The 23,681-nt window shown below is 36.4% G+C and overlaps 1 protein-coding gene across 1 annotated transcript in view; it reads right to left on the reverse strand.

Annotated features, from left to right (window-relative positions):
- Positions 1-23,521, reverse strand: part of ZC3H13 (zinc finger CCCH-type containing 13) — a gene marked incomplete at its 5' end in the record, with an annotated part of 37,217 nt that extends 13,696 nt beyond the window's left edge. The window contains 10 exons of the mRNA XM_009695490.1: positions 2-162; positions 3,282-3,464; positions 4,475-4,939; positions 5,987-6,297; positions 10,058-10,231; positions 11,590-11,787; positions 13,110-13,264; positions 14,054-14,193; positions 16,607-16,715; positions 23,378-23,521. Of these exons, the coding sequence (XP_009693792.1) occupies positions 2-162; positions 3,282-3,464; positions 4,475-4,939; positions 5,987-6,297; positions 10,058-10,231; positions 11,590-11,787; positions 13,110-13,264; positions 14,054-14,193; positions 16,607-16,715; positions 23,378-23,521 (2,040 nt within the window). The remainder of the gene's footprint in view (position 1; positions 163-3,281; positions 3,465-4,474; positions 4,940-5,986; positions 6,298-10,057; positions 10,232-11,589; positions 11,788-13,109; positions 13,265-14,053; positions 14,194-16,606; positions 16,716-23,377) is intronic.
- Positions 23,522-23,681: the final 160 nt, after the last annotated feature.

Raw genomic sequence — 23,681 nt, forward strand, 5'->3', positions numbered from 1 at the left:
CTCTGTCCCTCGCTCGGTCCCTCTCCCTTTCTCTCTCTCTCTCCCGGGCCCTTTCATCTCTCCTATCATCAGACCGATCTACCCTTCGCTCTTCTCTCCTTTCATCCCGCTCGATGTCATCACTTCGTCCTTGATGTCGTACCGGTGAGCTTCCTCTCTGATCTGTGAAGAGAAGCAGGTTTGATTACTAAGTGCTAAAGGGACATACACAGCTTCCACTATACTACTAAAAAAACAAGAGCTTTTGTTTTGACAATCTAGATACTGGTTTGCATTAAATGAAAAGCAACTCCCTGCAGAAACTTGGAAATTCTCTTTGGGGAGGGAAAAAGACAAAAAGCAGTACTAATTTTGAAAGATTTTTTCAATATTTAGTGAGTGGGCTTTCCTTATTTTAACCATAAGTTACTACAAAAAAATTTATTTTCTACCAGGTTTTTCTGAATGGCTTCAAAAGATAATTATATGCCTCACAGCCCAGCTATTACTATTGCATTACTCATACTAATCTGGTGTAAGATCTCAAAAAGCTTTGAATTACATACATATGAAATGTTAAGACTTCTGTATGAAAATGTTATTTCCTAAACTTGTTAAGAGTCACGGGTTTTACAAGAACTCAAACTATTTATAGTACAAAGTAAAAGTTACTGCAAAATAAGAAATACTGGCCTGTCTCATCACAGAAGAAGAGATCCCTGCACAGAAATACACAACCAAATCCATGAGAAAGGGAGATGCGAGGATGACATATGGGGAGCAGACTGCTAGAAGTTTTCATATGTATTCACTGCAGACTCTTACAGTTTTGGAAGCTGAGTTTTCATTGTTCAGACAGTGGATTTGAGTCACGAAGAAAACTAAAGTTATGTAGAAAATGACTGATCCAGAAGAACAGCATAACCTGATTTATCCAATGGTATTTACTCTCCACAGACTTAGCTGCATTTTATTAATTATATTTCAGATATTTTTTGAATATTTCTATAAATTTTAACCACTTCATAACAATTTCTATGCTGACATTAGTAGCATTTGAACCACAACAAATCAATAAAACTATTTTTTCACAATATATATTAAAAGCACTACACAGAAGAGCAAAAAAATGGCTCTTTTGGTTGGTATTCTTCGGTCCGTTACTCTGAGGTTGAGTGCACTTGGCAGTAAATTGAGACAACGTCCAGCAGGGGCAAGTAGGCAGAGTTTGAACAGGACTAAATCAATAAAACATGCATTTCCATCAGTTTAATCAATTTTAATCTCTGAGTGAATTAACAATGACTTAACACTCCCCTGTTACCAGGTAAATTAAAAGCCAACTTGAGTGACACTTCTGCCATGGATGTAACACTTCTTTTTAAAAAAGTTAAATAATCAATCCATGCAATTGGTTCCCTGAACAGGTTTCACATTCTTTTAATGGTGCCTTTAACATTGTAATATGATTTACTGTGCATACTAAGTATTAGATTTTATACAGAAGCTCTGTAACTCCTATTTGTTATTTCAGTTTTGGTGACAAAACATCCACTTGAAAGCCTTACAAGAATCAAGATACTGGAAGCGTGTTAGACAAACATGGATAGTCAGCATTTCTTACGTGACTTCATTTTTTGAAGTGCTGTTCCAGTGGTTGTTTGGAATATCTACATATTTGCCTTAGTTGAATAAAGGCATCCCAAATTTACAAGCTTGCACTTTAAAGTCATACTAAAAAGATTCCTTACATATCATAGAACGAAGTACCAAACAAAATCTATCCCAGTTTTTCTCTGAATGACAAATGGTAAGACGGTGGTCTAATTATGGAAACTATGTCTTGAACTGTAACTCTGAGGAGGATTTACTATTATCAAAAGTGATCTAAATTTTTAAGGAAGAAAACAACAAATCTCTATATTTTTCCCCCTAAATGGAAACACAACCCATCCAAAGCAACTTCCCTTCTAGAAATTTATTGTGTTGTGATGACATGTTTTTACTTCTAAGGTTTTGGGTTTTTGTTTGGTTTGAGTTGGGTTTTTTTGGTTTTGTTTCTTTAAATTCTTAATTTATGAAGAAGTCAGTATGATTTGAAGCACACAAATTACACTATAATTTCTCTAGGATTTATTGGGGCTGGGGCAGTGGAAGAGATGAAAGCTAGTCTGCAAAAGCCAACCCCCAGGACACATACAGACTGCAGGATTTTTCAGCCTACAAGAAAAAGGAAGCCTGGAGATTAGGTTTGTTGAAATTCTGCCTTGAAGACAAGAGAGAGTCTAAAGCAGAACCTTTCACAGGAACAAGCAACAACAGATACAGTTCAATGGGCCACAAAGTATCTCTCAAAGTAGCATACAAAATATCCCTTTGAAAAACTAAAGTTAAAGAACACCTAGAACATACCTGTTACTTCCAAATCAAAATTCAAGATAGGAAAAAAAAAAACCATTGTAATTTTATATTTATTCTTCACAGTTACTCCTTTCATTCCCATGCTATTTTCATTTCCCTGACTCCTGTTCTCTTAATTGGTGAGCAATACAAATATGAAAGTTTGTACTGTGTTCTTTAGAGACAACACAGTATTCTTTCAGGTGTAGAAGTGCGACATCTTGTATACTATGTCTAAAAGAACAGTCTTGCATACCCTTTCCATGATCTCTGGTATCTGTACCAACACTTACTAGCCAATTATTATTGACCACAGCAAAGCATTCATCACTATTAAAAAAATGTATTGCCTAAGGTATTAATTAATCATAAATTTAAACTGTCACTTACTTTAGCAGTAAGAAGTCCATAATTAAGTCAGTCTAGTAGTCAGGCGTTCCCACTCAGGTAATTTACAGTGTAAAAGTACAATGTTTCTATACAAACAGAACCAGTAATGAAATGCAATCATGACTCTAAGCTTACATGTGTATGTACATGAAATGGAGGAGGAGGCAAAGAGGAGGGAAACACATTTTACTCAGAAGTTGTACAATGAAATCTCTTGAAGAAGTTTAGTTTGTTTAAAGACTACTTGGATGAATAAAAAGGTGACAAAATCTAGCCATAGGGAGAGAGAAAGGTCACAGCACTCGTGTACGCTGCCAATGAGAGATCTTACTACAGAAGTTAACTTACATCAAGTATAGGACTAATGTCAGTGTGCAGTGTCAAATGAGTTATTTATGATTTAGTGGTGTGGGTGTGGAACAAGGAACAAAAAGGAGGGAGAGAGAAACACACACATTCATACATAATACATATGTAGTTACATGTATGTGTGAAAATATGCACTAAAATACCTCTTTCTCTGTTGTCACGCCTGTCCCGTTCACCATGTCTTCTTTCAAAGGAGGAATCCCTCGCTTGTTCTCGACTGTCATAACGATCCCGATCAGGGTAGCTACTCCTTGATTCCCAGCTGTCATGGTAGTTTCCACTACTGCTGTGACCATCAACCTGGGATCCTCTAGTCCCCCGACTTCCTAATAGAGATGTATCAATATAAAAGATGAGTTTCCACATGTAAGGAAATCCACTGATATTTTATACCAACTAAAGTAGCAACTTTTAATAAACTTTAATTAACTGTTCATGGAAATAGAAATTGTAGCATCAAACTCTACTTAACCAACAACTCAAACTTCACGTTTTAATTGTAAAGTTGTTACTTTCAAACTGCAAACTCAAGACTTTCTAAATCACCATCCCCTGCTCATAGCATGAGGTCTCCTGACTAGAAAGGTAACAGTCCAAAAGCCAGTTCGTATTTGTTCTGAGTAGGATGTAAGCTTATATACTGTGCAGCAAACAGGAATAAGCAAAGAAAGTAGAGATCATTTTTCCTGTAAAAATTGTACGGCATTTCCCTAATGAAAATGTCACAATAAGCCTGAAAAAGCCAAAATATATTTGCTGTAGATGATTAAAAGGTGTTACGTGAAGTTGTTCTACAACGTGCATCAGACTTTCAAAAATACTGCCAAAGGTTAAAATCCCACTTTTCTTGATTAAAAAAAAAAAAAAAAAAAAAAAAAAAAGGGTGGCGAGGCAGGGAGAGGTGGTTGTGTGTGAAAGATGGTTTTCAAGTACCTACGACATGCAGTTACTGTTGAAAGAACACAAAAAACCTGCTGCCCAGTACTTTGAGACACACAGCCTCCTACAAATCTTCCACTACACAGCAGTCTCTTGTGTTTGTAGCCCATGGGAAAATCTAAGGTTGCAGAAACATTAGAGTGGTGTAAGGGTTAGGGTTTGTTTTAAAATAGGATGGCAGAATACCAATGTCATGCCACTTTAATGAATAGAGAACACAGAAGTGCTACAAATTTAAGCAACAGTTCTAACTTAAGGACAATAGAATTGAACAAAGCTTTAAAAGCATGAACTATTTGGCTGCACTTCACATCAAATATCAAACAAGATAGTATGAATGTCAATATTCAATCTCCAACAATAAAGACACTTATTAATTTTTTAAATCATTCAATACCCTTGTCAGACAATTCCAAGCCTCTGCCTCGACTTCTGCCAGTTCTATCACTCCTGCTCTCATTTCTGGAGTCACTTCTGGAGTCATTCCTTGTTTCAGCACGAGAGCTCTCCTCTCTGGCATGGGATCTTCCATAGCTGCGTGAGTCCTCCTGATACTGGTCATCCTTTTTATGGGCATCGCGACTTTCTCTGTCTCTGTAGTCATGGGAATCTCGTGTAGAGCGCGAGTCTCTCTGATCACGACTGTCTTTGGTATCTCTGCTATAATCCCTCGTATCTCTGGAGTCTCGAGTGTCTCTGGATTCCCTTGGCTCCCTCCGATCTCTGTTGTCTCTTGTCTCTCTCCGATCTCTTCCGTCACGAGACTCTCTGTCATCTCTATGATCCCTGGAGGTACTCTGCTCCTGGTCATAATCACGATCATCTCTTGTTTCTCTTTCTTTTTCCCTTTTCCCTCTAGTTTCTGTAAAATGTTTAAAAGAACGTTATATACCTAGCTTAATCAGAGTAACCAAAAATTTAGTGCACAAATAACACTAAAATAATACAGTCAAAATACACATGTGACATACACACAGAAAATCAAAATTAGTATGAAAGTAGAAGATCATGTTGGGTATCTACCTATACATTCAGTAAGCTTTAAATATCCTTTTGTGAATTTGAATCTGCACTTTACAAGTATTTACCTGTTCAAAAGACAGTAAGTATAATAAAAATAAAGTTCAAACATATTAGAGAGCAAGTACACTTCAATAATTTTAAGGTAGGATCATTCCTCCTCCAATCATAGATTCCTTTTTTCCTCCACACACACGTATTTTCAAGAAATTTGTGGTATATTTAAACCACTTGCTTTTCAGACCTCAATGCCCTGCTGAAGTTTATTTTTTTTTTTTATTTACATATTTATAATGTTACTGCTACAGAAAGGTCAATTTACAGCCAGTCTAAAAAAAGTTGACACATGTACTCTTCGTAATCTGTCTTCTGAGAGAAACAGCATGTTTGCCATCACAAACTGCTCAACGAGCTTCACAGATTTCCAGAGGGAATGACTGTTTCTTTTCACACATCTCACTTAATGTCAATTAAAAAGACAACAGACAGGGCAATCAATGAGGACTGGATTAGTATTTGGGCACCTCACAGAAAAGAGTAATAGTTTCTTACAAGTATCCTGCAGTCACTCAGCTGATCCACTAGTATATGCCTGATCCCAAGAGAAGACCACTTACCTACTGACACCACCACACTGCATTACGCAAGAAACACCTAGACAGATGCCTATAGGATCTTTACAATCAGCTGAGCCTACATAAGCAGTCTGATCACGAATACTCCCTGAAAAGAGCACCACTAGCACAGGAACGATAATACAGCCAGTCTTGTCTTTACTCCCTAGCCATAGGGATAGGTGCAGACCATGCCACAATTCGAAAAGCAAGTTTCAAAATCCCATTTGCAAACAAATAAAAATTGCTCTGAAGTGTTATTATTTTATTCATACCATCCCGCCTTTCATGGCGTCTATCATGAGACTGTGAAGTCCGATCACGATCATGTCTTCCTTTTTCTCTTCCAGGAGATCGGTGTCTTGAAGGGCTTCGCTTCCTCTGAGGAGGAGAGGAAGAGTGCAGAGGATAGGGAGAAGATGATCGCCTTGCAGGTGGGGAAGCTGTCCTTTGATAGGATGGAGAAGGAGTTCTTTTGCGGTGTGGGGAAGGAGAATGTCTTTGAACAGAGGAGCCTGACTGTGATGAAGAGGAGTGATGTCTGGAGGATATGGGAGAATGATGCTGACCTGATGGGGAAGCAGATCTACAAGGAAGAGTTAGAATAGGCACACATGTAATAACTTGCTTTGAAAGGTTTTTACCATACCCTACAAAAAAGAGTGATAAAGTAATTTGTGCATCCTCTGCCCTCTGTCTGCTGAAAATAAGTGCTGTCTCTATAGAACATCAAACTAGTCTTCCCTCAAGGGTACCAAGGATATCCTTTCAAAGTATGCTTATCTTTAAATGGTTATAGTTTATTCAATATCCAAGCACAAGTTTTCCAATCAAAATTATATTACACAGCTACTAGAATGCTTTCCTGGGGGAAGGGAGCGAGGAGTCAGAAAAAATCATGATCTTCTCCCTCACTCCCAAACCAAGAACAATTATTTTCTTCAATATAAAATGCTTTTTGGAGTTCATGGTAAAATTAGGCAGGTAATTTTTACATAATGTTACCTAAGGGGAATTTTTCTTCTTTTGTTTCCAACAGTACTCAATTTTTTAGAAAGCAACAGTGTCTCCTTCTTGTGCACTTTTAACTTCTTTCTTTTATTATAAGCATTGATCTTTAAACAATTTATGCCTGGATCCCAAAAACCCATATGCATACCTACTTAAAAATGTTAGTAAACATGAATGCTTACACAAACAGGGAAAACTCGTATCTAATAGAATAAGGAAAACTATACAAAGCATCTCGCATCTTCAAAATTCCATCACTTACCTAAAAGTCATTTACACAACAGTAAACAAATTTCCTCACAATATATTATTCTGTGCACAGTCTAATGTGGACAAACACACACTTCAAGACTTTGAGCTCAGTAGTGCTTCTTTTCCCTTACCAACATCAAAGCAACTTGCACATACCTTTTCTCATGAAATATGCATTGCCCTTAACTGCCAACTCCCTTCCCCTTCACAAAATTCCAGAAACTCCAAAGAGAAGAGCAGGAATCAGAAAAAAACATGCATGGACAGTACATCTTTAAAAATTCTACTTAAGTAATTTAGTTCCTGCTTTTGAATCTCCATATACAGAGTTGGTGACTTCAAATAAACATCCAGATCATACTGATGAAGCTCTGTTTCAGGTGACTCACAAATGAAGGACTGCTTTACCAAAGACAGTAGCACCTCCCTGCAATCTTCTGCAGCAGTCCAGCAGTTGGTAAAGATATATATTTAAACAGCTTTTGCTGAATATCTTGCAAATGTCACAAGAACTTATTCTCAGTGAGATGGCTGATGTCGGTTGGGCTCTGAAGAGAATGAGCTCTGGAATAATTCAGGTTAGCAGGCTTACAGCCTGTCATGACACTATCCAAGAGCCAAATGTCATTGCCCAGCCAATGCTATTCAGCAGCGGATCTCCTGGCTAAGACTCCTTAAAGACCCAGACTCTTCACGTAAAAAGATTCTCCTCACGTCAAGAACACAAACCAATGATTCAGTTTCCAAGGAGCAAGGATCTGGGAATGAAATGTGAAGTGAAGTCACTGGCAACCTGAGGTAGGAAATCAAGTCTGTAAGGAAGTCCTTTTTGGGTAAAAGACAACATGGTGGAAATCACCTATCAATACCACCATTTCATGCTTCCTTCTAGCCAATGTCAGTGACTCAAGAAAACTGCCTTCAGAGCCCCATGGAGTAGTATGCTGATTACCATACAATCAACATCACGAAGATGGTGGTTTTACAGCCAGATTCCATTACAGAACGAGATATATTCACTAAAGGAAGCATCTTGACTTGATGGTTGAGGCACTTCAGACTTGTCAATTGAGAGAAGTCAAATAAAATTTTTGCAGGACAGGTTGAAACAATACTTCAACTGAGTCACTTCATCTCTACTAGCAAATATACTCAGAAAAGTGGCAGAAAGAAAGAGGTGATACAGAAAAAATAAATATAAGCAGCCTTTTGAACATGCTTAAGCAGGGTACTCTGAAGAACAGGCTGCATTTGTTTTTTCAATTGAATTCATACTGTGTCTGTAAGCTTGTATGTTCAGATATTGCCAGGCCTGGAGACTATCCCACTGAGATGCGATTATGATGGTCAACGCCAGAGAATATTTGGTCACCTCAACAATAGACTAAGATTCTGTATCTCCCTGACTGGAGACTTAAAAGCTCATGGGATCCAGCTGATGCAGTTCTGATGTGGCTTAGGGATGCCTGTAACTTCTACACAGTCTGACCTCCAGGATGCTTATGCATAGCTTCTTTTGTCTGGAAAATTAAAAAGCCTCAAGGTCCCCTTATGCATGCTATTGGTAAGCATTCCTTCGGGATGGCAGGAAAGAGGAAACTCTGCTTCTCTGTCTCCATGGACACATACCCATGCTGGCTGCAGCTTTCCATCACAAGAGGGAAGGTCTGACCAATGACTATTCCTGAGGAAACAAGTAGCTCGCACACCTCTAAGATGGCAATTTGTACACACTGGCACACACAAATTAAATAGACGGCCTGGAATTAGTAAAATTTCCAAAGCACTCAAAGTAAAATTCTGTCTCGGTCAGAAATGACTGACAGAATCTAACATAATTTCACGACTTACCATCTTTAAACTAAGACTACATTTACTTTTCACCATTAAACCATTACTATGAAACACAAGGCTACCAAAATTGGCTTGCATGGAAGACTATCATTGGTTTGGAGACAAAAAAAACATTTTAAATATCCTTCCCTGCTTCTAGCAGAAGGCCCATTTATCTTCCCTGCTTAACATTCCCTTGCACAGCACTTCAGTATTTTGCTCATCACTGCCTGTTTGAGGGTTCGATGCAGACATATGGAGTAGGTTAGAAAAAACGGGGAAAGTGTACCACAAAGGCGTTTTTCAGTCTCCTTACTACTGCCAGCTGCAAGGGTAACTGCCTGCTCTATTCCCTTCCCTATAAGCAATCCAATTTAGAGAAAATGTCCGTCAGTGACATCTAGCTTAAAACAATACAACGTTGTTCCAGTTGAACTGAGTCACCACAGCAGCAAAAGAGCTTGCTTACGACTCTTAGGATTGCTGAATGCATGGGGTTTATTTCGCTTGTTTTATCAGCATGCAGCTATATATGACATCTGGTGTCTTCCCTCCACTCTTCAACAGAAGGGTAGAAAATAAGCATGCCTCCCTTTCCATTATACAAACATAGGGCTGCCATTCTAAACCTAAGATTATAGACTCCTTCAGACCAAAATAAGAAGCCTTCTCCTTTCTTTTTAATAGGTGCTAAAAGATTTTTTATAAGGGCCCTAGAACTAGCAGGATGATATCTTCCCTGAAACTTCCTGCAAGAAGGGTCTCTGAAATTGTCCTCTTATTGTACTGTTTAGCCAGTTGTGCTTGCTTTTCAGGAAAGATGTGCAGAGCCAGGATCTGTCCATCATGTTACCCATTTTAGAACCGAGAAACTCTGCTCCTTCCCCATCTCCAAGACAGAAGACTTCTCACATTTTCTACTTTTTAAGAATGGGGAAGATGAGAAAGAACAAAAAAAGTTCCCAAAGGATCACAGACTGACTATGTCTCATATCAGACTTCTGAAGTTCCACCTGAAGCCAAAACATTTGAGAGGAACTGAAAAACGGAAGCCTGCACTATGACTTGAGTTCCTGTCATGACAGGTACTCTCGGTGTAGTAACTTGGTAAAAAAAAGTCTCAACGCTTCAGTGTTTGAGGCACACAGATATCCACAACAGACACACACAAATAAGTAGTCAAACCAACAGAGGAAGTTTCTAAACTATAACTATCCATGGAAATAAAATTGATGCAATTGACCTCTCACCTGCGAGAGGGTGAGAAGTTATGTTTGTGAGTGGTTGACTTGGCTGGAGCTCGGGAGGTTTGTCTTCGCCTTGCAGCAGGTGGTGAATACTCCCTGGAAGGGGAAGAATTACTGCCAGAATGATCTGCAGGACTAGGAGAACGCTTCTGTCTATGGGAACTTTCAGAGGGATCCCTAGGAAACATAAACAGCAGCTTGTTTAACAGGTGTAATATGGCGTTAGTACATTTCTAAGAAATTACAAACAACTCCGAGACAGAATCTGTACTTACAAGATCAAGAACTACCTTAAAGAACCAATTGTTTCATCTCTAATTTCATATATGAAATTACCTTAAAATAGCAAAACTGAAGAATGTAAGATATGTACTAAATTTCTTGCTAATCACTGGACTGTAAAACACAAAATGAGAATGTGGTAAAATCAAAAATATATTCTTGTAATTTTACCTAATATTTCATGTGGCTGTAAACAGAACTCCTATCAACGGAGAACTATCTTGCTACTGTATTTAAAAACTTCCGTCATGTCAGAACTTTACTTAAGAAGCCTCAAGCTCACAGACATTTTCAAACACTAATCACAGTTGCAAAAGAACGAAAGAGATCTGTCAGAACCTTCAACTATTTCACTTACTGTACGTCATGAAAATTTGACATTATTTCTTCATTTTTATTATTTCAGAAAAAAAGGCAAAAATCCAACACTGTCACCACAGCAGTACCTGATTATAGTACAATGATAAGTCAAGTATTCTCTTGATCCTTTCAGCGCTACCTAGAATGTTCTTTTCTACTGCTTACAACCTCCTTCCAGTAATGAAGTGTGCAAGCATGAGGGAAATAATATATTTTAAAGTAAGAATGGTGTAATTTATTTAATCAATTAAAAATACACAGTTCAGTGGTCTTCCACTCCTTAGTCTTTGCTATGCCAGTTACAAAGTAAACACTTATGATCAAATACCCTATTTTCATCAAGGGAATACAGGACTTAAAAATGCAGATGTTGTATTTTTCAACTTTAATGGAAACCTATGCTTCAAAAAAATAATGGGAATACTTGTATCAGTCCCCCATTTGAGATATACGTATATGCAAATTCTAAAATTGCAGTAGTCTTTGACTACTTCAGAAACACTTTCAGCCTACTTAAGATTAGGGAGAGTTTAAACATGCCACTGTCAATTCAGAAAGATATTAGTCCTCTAAGATTTCAGAAAAGCAGGCAAGCTGACAAGCAAACGACTTTCATAAAGATTTTGGCAAATGAATTGCTCCATTGGTGAAGGTCCAGCTTCCTGAAAAGTAATAAATCTTTCAAAAGGGCATTTTACAAATTTACTAAGTTCTGTAATTAAAACCTAAAGTCTATCAATCCATCTATATAACGCACTTAAAATATTTAAGGAGCACTGAAAAGGTTGTTGGCAAAGCAGATATAAATCCCTTATTATTCAGTGTTCTATAAAAGATAACTTTAAAAGCAAGGTTACATTAATGATAAAAGCTAATAATGCAACATAACTTACCTCTGCTTCTCTTTTTTCTCCTTGTGCCTTTCAAAGTCACGCCCTCTCTCTTTCACCTCCCTTGCCTTTTCTTCTGAACGTTCTTTTGCTTTATGTTTTTCTTTGTGTTTTTTCCCCAGGGGAGTTTCCTCTTGTACTGGAGGAGGAGGACTAGGGGTACGAGGACCTTTCTTTTTACTCTGGTTACTTTTAGAACTCCTAGAGGTAAATTAACAAGGAGGGGGGAAAAAATGAAGGACTGCCAACTATTTCAAATAATGATTTCTCCAATGCTGGCAGGAAAGTTATAACGTAAAGGGCCTTGAGGCTTTTAGGGTAGGATTCACCACTCCATTAGCAAGAAATGTTCAATAACTGTGCTTGACTGAAGGGTGAAAGCAGATGGTAAAAACTCACATTGAGCTCTTCCATTTATAATCTTTATTTCTGAAGCAAGTGAACAAAAATATGAATTACTCCTGTTCAGACAGAACCAGTTTTCAAAGTTAAAATGCCCTTGTTGCAGAAACTGCACACATCAGAGGACCAGAACTCTATAGAGTATCTTGTCTGTTTAAAACACTCGCATTTCTGCAGTGCAATACCCCAATCATGGTCACAAAGTGACCTGAACAACTCATGTCTTTGATTTAACATTAACTACCTGACACAGGATAAAGCATCCAAATAGTTTTGATTATGCATCTCACAATATGAAACAGTATCTATTTTTCCATATAAACTACCACAAACATAAACCCTATAAAATAGGTATCACAGCATACTGAATGTCAGTAGCATACTAGCCCATGCTGTACATTCTCATAGCAGAAACAACATTGTTTTGTCCCTATTTTAAAGGGGATTTTTGCTTAACAAATACAGATGTGTCTGTTTAAATTGTTGCAGCAATTTCTTTCCTATCTAAAAGTGCAAACAGTGACTCTAAAGGTCCTCCAGCCAGCAACTTAGAAAGATGTTATGGAGACTGACTTTTTGTGGCAAGGCGCCCAGTTTGAACTTCCTGTGATTTTCACATACCTTGTCATTACTATTCTCCCTCCCCTGCCACATCCCCCACTTCTTTTCCTCTCCTTAATTCTGAGAAATTCCCTGCCTTGAAAGTCAAACATTATTTCCTGAACAGCAATATGCAATACCAACAGAATGTGCAGTTTGTCAAATTTTAAACATTTCAATTCAGTCTAGAGGAGCCAATTCACAGGCTGCAGCATCTCATATAAAATTGCTTTCCACTTTTTAATGTTTTTTATTTCCTTCTCACCTCCCTAAGAATCTGGACATTCAAAGAGAAGAGAACTGCTTGTAAACCATGAAATTAATCAACTGACAACTACATGCATGTCAACAATTTTCTGCACAAGATGATTCACAGTGCACAATTTAGAGACCTTCCTCTAAAGTTATATAATCAAATGTCCCAAAACCAAGGAAAATGAAAACCCATATTAACTATGAAAACCTCAGTAATAAAAATCAGCATGGTTCTCTGTTCTCACAAGATGCATCTAGATACTGACCTCTGCTGATCCAAAATTGGGGAAGATACAGTAGATGCTTTCTTCTCTTTCTTACTAGCCAAAGATGATGATTTGGGACTAGATCTTCGTTTTGGAGATTTGCTAGACTTCCTTGGTGATGGTGACAATTTAGATCTAACCATCTCTGGAGAAATCTTGAGGAAAAGAATATATTAACCAGTAAGATATTGATGCTTAAAAGTTTACCTGTATGCTGATACATATGTCAAATATGTAAATCTAGCTAACAGTCTACATCTGAGATCTTAACCATGTACACATCTACCTCAAATAAACTAACCACATTGTTTTCAAAGAACACCATAAAAGGAAGACAACAGGAAAAGGGTAGGGGAAGAGAAGATGATGCACTCTGCAATACATTACAAAAACTGTAATTAAAAGTTTAAAATCAGTATGTTCCCAGTTAGCACTCAGGTTTGTCTGAAAAAGAAAGACCTCCTTTCAGTTGTGGGGTTTTTGGTTTTGTGTTTGTGGTTGGTTTTTTGTTTTTTTTTTAAATCTTCCCCAAAATTCTAGGGTTTCTAACACTTACAGCTTTGCCTCTGTCATTCTACTTTACCCCATTACTGCAAGACATGTTGGAAAAGGAGCTTTACCAATGCCTTGTATTTTCTTCTACATGTCTTTTCTGTTAAAGGTCTGATTGGTTTTGTACCATTAAAACACATTAAATCCTTCTCATTTTAATAGCTGACTTCATAAAACAGAAATCTTGGTTATGGTGGTGGATGATTGACCAGATACTCACAACTAACATCCACGTCACATACTAAGTTATACATGTGCTAGTTATTTACTACTGTGTAACACAATAGCGCACATGTAGCCCAGGAAGCTCAAGTCTTCCAGGAAACAATTAGAAGCCTATGAAGTGGCTGATGACTTTTTTAATTTCACATTTAATGTGAGGTAATACAAACCTCTTTTTTAATGACTATTTCCTCTCGTTTCTCCATGTTTTCCTGTTCCAGCTTCATGAGTTCTCTCTGAATCTTTTGGCGCTTCATTTCCAAAGACAGCTCATGATCATAATCATAATTAACATCTCCATTATCAGAGTCTTTATTTTAAAAAAAGTAAATAGATTAGTAAACAATTACATATGAAATAAATAATAATATTTAGCATACTGGATGCCAAGCATAAATATTTCCATGACTTTTAAGCACTGCATGAATGGACCAATGAAGCTAAGCAAAATCTCTTCTCCAGTTATGTGTGTAAACCTGAAATAACTCCAGTTAGTTCTATACAACCCGCAGTTAAGTTTTTAAAGTTCATTAAAAAAAAACCAAACCACCTTAACTTCTTCCAGAGACTTGCACCAATTATTAAGCTGAGGTATAGCAAAGGAAACCCAGTAAACCATTTATTTATCTTTAAGTAACAAAAAAAAATTAACAGAGTGAGTCTTCACAAAGACCAAAAATATGCACAGCACTACTTAATTGGGAAATCTCACATGAAACAGATTTAAATAGTGATGTATGATACTAGAGGATTTTGTCTAATAGAGTATCCCACAAATCAATTGATAACACTTAACTACACCTACAAATTGATTTTAAAATATGAGGTCTGTATGAACTCTTTCACCGGATAAATGCACACTTCAAGAGTTTATTTGTGTTTTTAAAACATTATTGCTGTTTAGTTTTCACATCCGAAAAGGTGTCATTTCTCTCACTTTTTCATTAAGTCATGGCTAGTTAATATCATATGCTTCAAGCCTTACAACTGAAATCTTATTGAAAATTAAAGCAGTTTTACTCACTCTGTTTACGTTTTTTATTTTGTTTATGGCTATTTAAGTCTAATGCTCAAAAAGCACTTCAGGAAAATAACTGTCAGAGAAAAGATGACTTCATTAAAAAGTCATTAGCTTTCACTCCCCTTCCTACACAAACTACATAAAAGGTTTTGCAATAACTAAACTCAGTCTACAAATTCCCTTCATGTGTCATGAATGCACAGGAACAGCTTATAGAGAGGTGCATAGGTTCTTTCCCAGTCCATCTGTCTGCTTATATAGCACTCACTAGAACTTAACAGACAGTAATTCTACCTCATCCACATAACTATCAACACTATTTCAAAAAAATCGTAATTCTCAAGCTGAAAGTCTCCATGTCTAAGATTTAAGGCATTCATACTATATATTTATGTACCACTTCAAGTTTTTATGTTCCAAACTATTTTGATTTAGATTCTATTTCCATGCCTACATGTCATAGGTCAATGTTTCTTAAACCATGCTGAAAACAAAATTTAGAAAGGAGCAAAAATACGTTATGGCTACTTTTCTATTCATGTATCTTGTTTAAGACACAGCAAAACAATATTTGCAGCACTTACAGCACATACTGTAGAAAAACTACCTACTTAATGAAATTTACAGAGGTGCCCTATCCCACAAACAATTTGTAGTATACTTTATTGCAAATACATTCATTATACATGAATTCACTCAGAATGGATCTGGATTCCCATCTTCTCTTGCAATATTGTAACTACTTCTGAAACACCGACACTTAGAAAACCAGGTAAACACAACAGTTCATTAGAAGCTGCCATAATTTCACTGTCAGATGAACTTGGTCCCTAACAAAAGTGAAACTCCGAGAGAGAGGGGTAAGCAAAGACAGTCTTTTCAACTGTCCGCATATTAAACTGACGAGTATTATCAATAAGGACAACGAAATCACCTTTTAAACATTAATAAAAAACAAACAAACAAACAAACCCCACACAAAGGGAAAAGACTACAGAAGGTAATGTGAAACTCTTACCACTCTTCACGTGGTTTTGGAATATAAATAGTTCATTGATTGCTACCTTCAGATGTTGTTATTCTAATGCAGGCCTTGCTAATGAGAGAGTTCACACCAATACAAATTATGCAACAAAAACCTGCTGACTTTCGAATTCAAAGTTACGCTCTCTCCTCTGACTGATTAGTTTCAAAACTACTTTGGATGTAACTGGGATTCAACTGGTGATTTAAACGTGAAAGGTTCAGCCCCTTCAGATCTTGTTATTCTAATGCAGGTCTTGCTAATGAGAGAGTTCACACCAATAAAATTATGCAACAAAAACCTGCTGACTTTCGAATTCAAAGTTACGCTCTCTCCTCTGACTGATTAGTTTCAAAACTACTTTGGATGTAACTGGGATTCAACTGGTGATTTAAACGTGAAAGGTTCAGCCATGGAGCAGCCTATGACCAAGCTCCTTGTTGTCTGAGGAGTCAAAAAAGACAAAAAAAAAAAAGTATGTGTTTTCAAAATAAGTTGGTTTTACCATTGTAGCAGTCCAACTCATACTGCTTCTTTGCTCTCCTCCAGAAATAAACAGCTACTGCATAAAAGTATTCTGCTTAGAGACTAAAACTTTAAGCGTTCTGCTTTACATACAGCCCAGTAATCTTGCAATTCTTTGAGCTGTAGGGGAACCATTAGTTGAATTACACTTACCGTCTCTATTTGTTTCCCAATCCCCATTTTCTTCTTCACTTTCTGGTGTTCTCTCCTTTGTAATTTTGATATCTTCCTTTTCTCTATGTCTTCCTCGTGAAGACTCTTTCTATAAAAGGAAAAATGCTGCATTAGAGTAAACAACTTTATTTTAAAAGAAGCCTGATGAAGCAGGTATATTTTACACCATATTTTGGCTGTTTCTTTTTTATACCTCAAAAAGCATTTTCCCCTTTAGCCTGTTGAACAAATACCTTCTTAAATAAGCAGAGACTCCACAGGCAACATGTTCTAATGCAATTTCATACAATCAGTATGCAAATAGCAAAATAGCAGATGGGGAAAAGAGAAGAACGGATTCATAAAATAAGAAGGTTTAAAGGCAGGGCAAGAATTCAGCACGTATCAGAGAATAAAGTTTAAAACAGGAACCGAAAGAACAGACCAGAATCTTAAGACCAGAAGTTTAATGAACATTTAAAGAGTATAATTTTAACAGCTTGAGTAAGAGTTCTCAGTTGTAAATAAGAATACTTATATGCAAGGCAGATGAGCCTCAGAAGCTGAACCATTTAACTCTCCACAAGATAAAGAAAGGGGAGAGTAATAAAAAAAAAATAGAGAGACCCTTGGCTGGCAGAAGGAAGGGGAAAAAAGTCTAAAGCAACACACTACAATCAAGTTTTGTTGACAGCTTTGTATTAACTTTTACTGCCCCCGAGTTATTAGACAAGTCTAACTTTTGCAGTAGCACTCATTTTGCATGTGGCACATGGCCCTGTGGACACCTAAGGAAGCCAGAGACTATTCTTACAGGAAAGAAGATAATTTCAAAGGGCAACTGGACCCACGCTGCTCTTCTCCCCCTGCTAAATTCCAGTAGTAAAGCTGTGTAGTTGCATCACTGACTCTGCTGAATTGACATTCTCTAAATAATCTACCTAGGCTTGAGTAGAGTATAGGACAAAGTTTTTTCACTATTTGCAAAAAAAAGAACATTCAATCTTAGAAGGATCTCAGGTTAATTTACTAAGTAGGAAATCAGAAAGAGCAAATAATGAAAGTCTGTTCCCATACTCCTTTTGTTCTCACCTCCCACAGTGCCTTCTTTTGTCTTTTGGGGATTCTTCAGTGTTGATATCCAGGAACCTTTGTTTTTATGCCAAGAAAAGGAGATGCCTAAGAATTTCACTATCTATTCCTTACTGGGACTTAGATCTTGACTTAATTTAAATCCTTAACATCACCTTAGAAACATAGTAAGGAAATAACAACATTGTGGACAGTCACTCCCAAGTGTGGATAGTCACTCCCAAGTAAGTAAAATTCAACTATTCCTTTTTATTCACTAACAATATTAAAATCTTATCTCTAGTTCAGTGACGTAAACAATGACAGAACAAGTACTGCATTTATTTTACCTAGTGAACTAAAACAGATGCTTCAATGCATAGTTATTTTCAAGCCTCTCACCTTGATGCATTCAGTATATCATATTCAACTTAGAAGATTTGGAAAAAACTGACCAGTCACCACACGAAGGAACTTCATGTTAAAGAACTAATTTGTGCTATGTTTATTCAAAGCAGCTTGTAGAATAAGGAAAAAAAAAAAGTTATTTTTTTCTCCATTTCATGACAGGATCTCCAAAATTATAGACAATATCCTAACCTATCCAGTCATGCTGGTTGCTGACATGAACTACAGACAAGTCTGCATCAACTAAGCCACTATCACAACATGTACTAAAGGCATTTCAGTCTAATAGCAAGAATTGTACTATGTTCCAAAGCAAGTTACTTCAAAAGAAAATAACTCTGATGAGATCTGAAAATCTCTAACTTCATCAAGCTGCCTCTCCTGCAACTATTCTTTTTTTCCTTAGAGTATCTTAATTTTTCTAGACTGCCCTCCTTGAAGGCTGCATCTGTTCTATTAAACTGTGTACTTCTGCTACGTACTCCAATAAATTCCTACAATATAAACAAACAATAAACATAGAAACTAGCATTTGTATTTAAGAAACTATTAATTCAACACTATTTGTTACTAACAAACTGAAATACGCATGTTAGGACATCCGCTATATACTGATTGCAAAAAACTCAAAGGCAATTCCGCAAATAACTTGTCAGCAGAGAACATGCAGGTCAGTCAGAATGCTTCCAGACCAATTTAGCAGCCCATGTTAAAAATACTACATAACTTGTATATATCTCGCCTATATCTCCAAATTTACAACCAAACACAAGCATCTTGAAACAGCCTGTATTTTCTCCTTTCAGCGGAGAGACTCAGTAGTGGCATCATCATACTTCTAAAGAAGAACTGAGAACAAAAACTTCTAGGAAAGTAATTTTATTGAATTACTGAATATAGTGGAAGGGAATAGACAAATTTTTATGCAAGCATGCTATTTTACAAGTCAGGACAACTTGATCCGAGCCCATTCATACACTAAACAATGTCAGTTGTCAAGGAAAATGATTCTGGTAACATTGCATCTTGAAAAACGGATCTCAGTTTAGAAACTGAGTATATTTTCCTGGGGCATGCAAATCAAGAATTTAAGTTATGATGGTTTGGAACATACATTTGAATTTTCTCATCGAAAAGTCTTGAACATATTTCTTTCATTGTGCTTGTTCCACTTACAACACATTTAATTCCCTCATACTACTGAGGAGTAAATATTTCCCTCATATCCTTATAGACCTTTTTGTACTTCACACAGGTTTTTTTCCATCTGTCCCTTAATAAGCCAAGCATAAAATAAGTCAAGCTCCTAAAGGCCAAGAGCATGTCTTTCACTTGTACTTGAAGATGCTGTATCCACTTCAGCCACACTTGTAAACTATTTCTCTGCAGAGTCTGAAAAAATGCCATTTACTAGATGAGAAACAATAAACTTTCATAGTAATGTAATTATTTACTAAAAAAAAAAAAAAAACACATATTGTCCTAAGAGTAAACAACAACTCAGTAGGCTTTGTCTATGCTGTTTTCAGGTATGTGCTCACAGTTAAACTATTCATATGTGTTGGATAGACGATTACAGTTTAATGTTGATGTTCAGGAGAAATGCCACTTAACAAAGGAGAAAAAGAAAAAACGACATTATGGCTAAATTCTCTGAGATTTTATTTAACTTAATGTCTACTTAAGTTGAAGTTCCACACCCCGTAAGATATGATCAGCACTCTACAGCACAAGACTTGACGTCTACTTGAATGAATTTCCCGCTACAGCCAGAAGACATTGGCCAAGCACAAAAGGACTCATCCAGTCTGCAAAACATGCTTCTAGCCAAGAAGTGTTATTTTGCCAACACCAATGGAAAGAATATTTATAAGACTCTTACAATCTACAGTTCTTACAAGGCAGAAGCTTCAGTTTCAGTCTTATCAGCACATGTACATGCAGCAGCAATATAAACTAATTCAAAAGCACAGATTCCTTTAAATCTAGAGAAAGCTATCATGTATTACAGCTAGAACCTTTAGGGCAAGCACAGTACTATTTTGCTCTACATATAATATCTTTATAGTGTAAACTACTACCATACTTCACAAACATACAAGAAAATGAATCTGATGTTTCCTGAAATGGACAGGTATTGTTCCCATTTCAGATATGGAAGACAATGCTGACTTCCATTTCCAGGGGAGATATTCAAAAGTCACAGTGACAAAAAGCACAGACATGAAACAAGTGATACACATTCCTAACAAAAACTTTTCCTAAATGTACATTAAGTTCTTCCCACTCTTTCTCCCAAATTACACACACCTCCCAGGTAATACTTCATATACTCAAATACAACTGTCATCTCGTAATACAGAGAAAAATTCAGCATAAAAACTTCCAACTAAATACAGTAATGACAGGAAACTTATCTAATTATTTGTGTAATAATTGATACACTAACATATAATGCTGAAACAATTCCGAACACAAGTCTGAGAAACACAGAAACAACCAAGTTCAATGTAGGTGTCCACATAATGCAGCGTATTGTCTCTCAAAATAGTAGTACAAGACATGAAGAAATAATAAGGGATATATTCTATAAGCTGTCCATATAGGAAGTTTCTTCCTAAATACATACAGATTGTAATAGTTATCTCATGTCTCCAAAGAACAAGAAATCTCTTCTAAAAAGATCTTATACTAGTTATACTGTCTCAACTTTTTGTGGAGCCTATGCAGGTTTTTGACTGTATCTTCTGGCAATCAGCCAGAACATATGACCTAAATAGCATTTCCCCTTGCCATTTTCAAATTTGCCACTGTTTCTACTGGGATAAAGTATGAATATGACGCATCCAATTTACATTCTCTCAATCACACATTATATGCATTCGCCACATGTCCTTTCTTCTCTCCAGTCTTTCTCACCTCCTTGCGCACTTCAAAAAGACTGGATTTTCTTGCATACAGGTGATCACAAACAAACAGCATTTCAAATAAAACTGGACCATTAATTTCTACAGCATAATATTGATCATTTTCTATTCCATTTTTATATACCTGAGTGTTTGCTTCTGCAACTGTGACTGCACTTTGAACAGAAAAATTTCATTGAGCTGTCCACAATAACTTCTTTTTCTATTGGATGGTTTCAGTTACTTTTCAAATATTCATTCATGATTTTTTGTTTTAATTACTTTCTTCATTGTGCATTACCTTGCACTTGCCAACATCAAGTTTCATCTGTCATTGTACTGCCAAAAACATCCCCAACCCCTAAGGCATTCCTCAGACTTGAGTAATCTCAGCTACTGTTTTCATATCTTCTGCAAAATTTGACATTTGGGATGTCCAACATCTTTTCCACATTCTTAAAAAGTTACAGCTCTTTAGATGAAGCACCATAGTATCCTCTGTAACTTGATCATTTGAAATTAATCTAAAATTTTCCCCTTAGCTGGCTTCTAAACCTGACAATATTATACCTCCTATTCTTTGACTATATGCCTCAAAAGCCTTGTTTCAGAAGAAGTTGAGGTTTCACCTGTATCAGACAGTTCTCTCCTAGCCACTACTCTCCATTAAAGTTTCAGGCTAATAGACTGGTGAAGCACAAATTTTGTCTGCAGGAACACTGCTGCTCTTTTCTTTTTTTTTAAAAAAAAAGCCCACAGTTATTAAACTTTTTATGGAACAAGCTACTTTTCATTATTTCAACACAAAGTTAAGCTCCTCTGTTATCCCAAAAGCTTTAATAAGAGATGGAAATATCAGATATTAGATCTCTACCACAATTGTAGCTCTAACAATGGAACAAGGTTTTTGTTAGCAGTTCAGTCACTTCAGTCTTCTGTTCCTTTAGATATCCTGGCTCTTTGCAATGTAACTCTTGGTGATTGTCCCTCTTCATCTATTTGTTCCAGAATACTTTCTTTGGATAACCCATATTTTGAGAGTTGCCTCCATGCAACTAATACAAAAGCTCAGTGATTTCCTCAGCCTTCTGTTTTATGAGATTGAAGCAGAGTATTTTTTTCTCTGCAGTGTGCTTATCCTGTAAATAATTCTTTGGTACTTTAACAGACCCACTAATTCTCCGATTTCTTTTGATTCCTGCCTTTACTTGGGGTTTAGTTGCTTAAGAGTATTTTATTATTACATGAATAGAATACTATGAAAAGCAGGGTTAACTAAACAAAAGTAAGAATTACATCAAAATTAGAGTTGTACCAGGAGAGAAGTAGTTATAGTAAATTTTTAATAACGGTTGGAAAAAACACTTTTCGCACCAACCATGTACTCAACAACTGAACAGTTTATTCAAACTATTAGAAAATAAAAGAAACACATTTAAGTAAAAGAGTAAAAAGATCGAAAGTTTACAATATATTAACAGCAACTGAAAACATGATTGGAAGGTAAGCCATTCTGTTAATTTAATGATAGCAGCTGCTGTTGATTTCTTTACACCTGACATAAAAATTCATTTTACACAGCAAGTAGGAACAGACCAAGAGGAAAAAAGAAGAACGTTGTTAATACCTGCAGAAACAAAACGGATTTTCCACAAATAAAAACTTTTAATCGTTATTCATATGAAGATGGTCTTAAAAATATGATACAGGAATACACTGGCGCTACTGCTACATAGGTGCAGGGCCACACTACCAACTCTGCCCCTATTGTTTTGTAACATCAGGAAAAGCTAACACAGTTTAAAAATGTTACTTCTGATATTTCAGGGGTACAGGGTTGCAGAAAGATTACTAGAAAATGGAAAGATAATGAATTAATGTTTTGCAAAATCTAGAAGCGAGCAGTTGGGATGGCTGATGAGTATGTGAGTAGGAAGGCGAAATGAACCAGTACAACAGTAACTGCATGGTCTCATCAAGAGCAAATTTGGGATGAACAACTGCAATCAGGATGCATGTAAACAATGGATATGAGTAAGTGTTGAGGGAAAAAATAGTGGATGATTGGAACAATGGTTAATACACTATCTTGGTAACAATCAAAGAGTCTGCACTGTTATTAAATACTTGTTTATCAGTATTTATAACTTATTTTAGTCTGCAGGATTTATAAAATCTTTGGCAACAAAAGACCAGAAAGTGCTATAAAATTGAAAAATAATACAATTGTTAAGACACTTCATAATAAAATATGCCACAGGCTATGTACAAAATGATCAGTTCATTAAAACATTTTAAGTATTACAAGTCACCACAACCAGGTTTCTAGGACACACTGCCCAATTGCTACTGAGGGATTCTGGAGTTCTGGAAACTCCATTCTTACCCTAACAGGAGAGGATGATTCCTCTGTACTTCGTTTCTGTGGCTCTGCCTCAACGTCTTGACGTTTGTTCTTCATTCTTTCCCGAAGATCTCCAGTGGGTCTTTCTGGTGACCTGTATAATACAGAAATATAATATAACCAGTTCTATGGGACTATTTTTAAAGGAATACAATCTGTCTTTTAATTTTTTTTTTTATTAGTATATATAGAAAGATCTAAACCTCCCACCCAGAAGTGAAGTGGATGAATAAAAAAATATTCCATTCTAATGGGCTTAAGTATTCTAAAAAAACAACTCTTTCAG

Source organism: Cariama cristata, unplaced genomic scaffold (genome assembly GCF_000690535.1).
Source record: "Cariama cristata isolate BGI_N322 unplaced genomic scaffold, ASM69053v1 scaffold1932, whole genome shotgun sequence".
Lineage (NCBI taxonomy): Eukaryota > Metazoa > Chordata > Aves > Cariamiformes > Cariamidae > Cariama > Cariama cristata.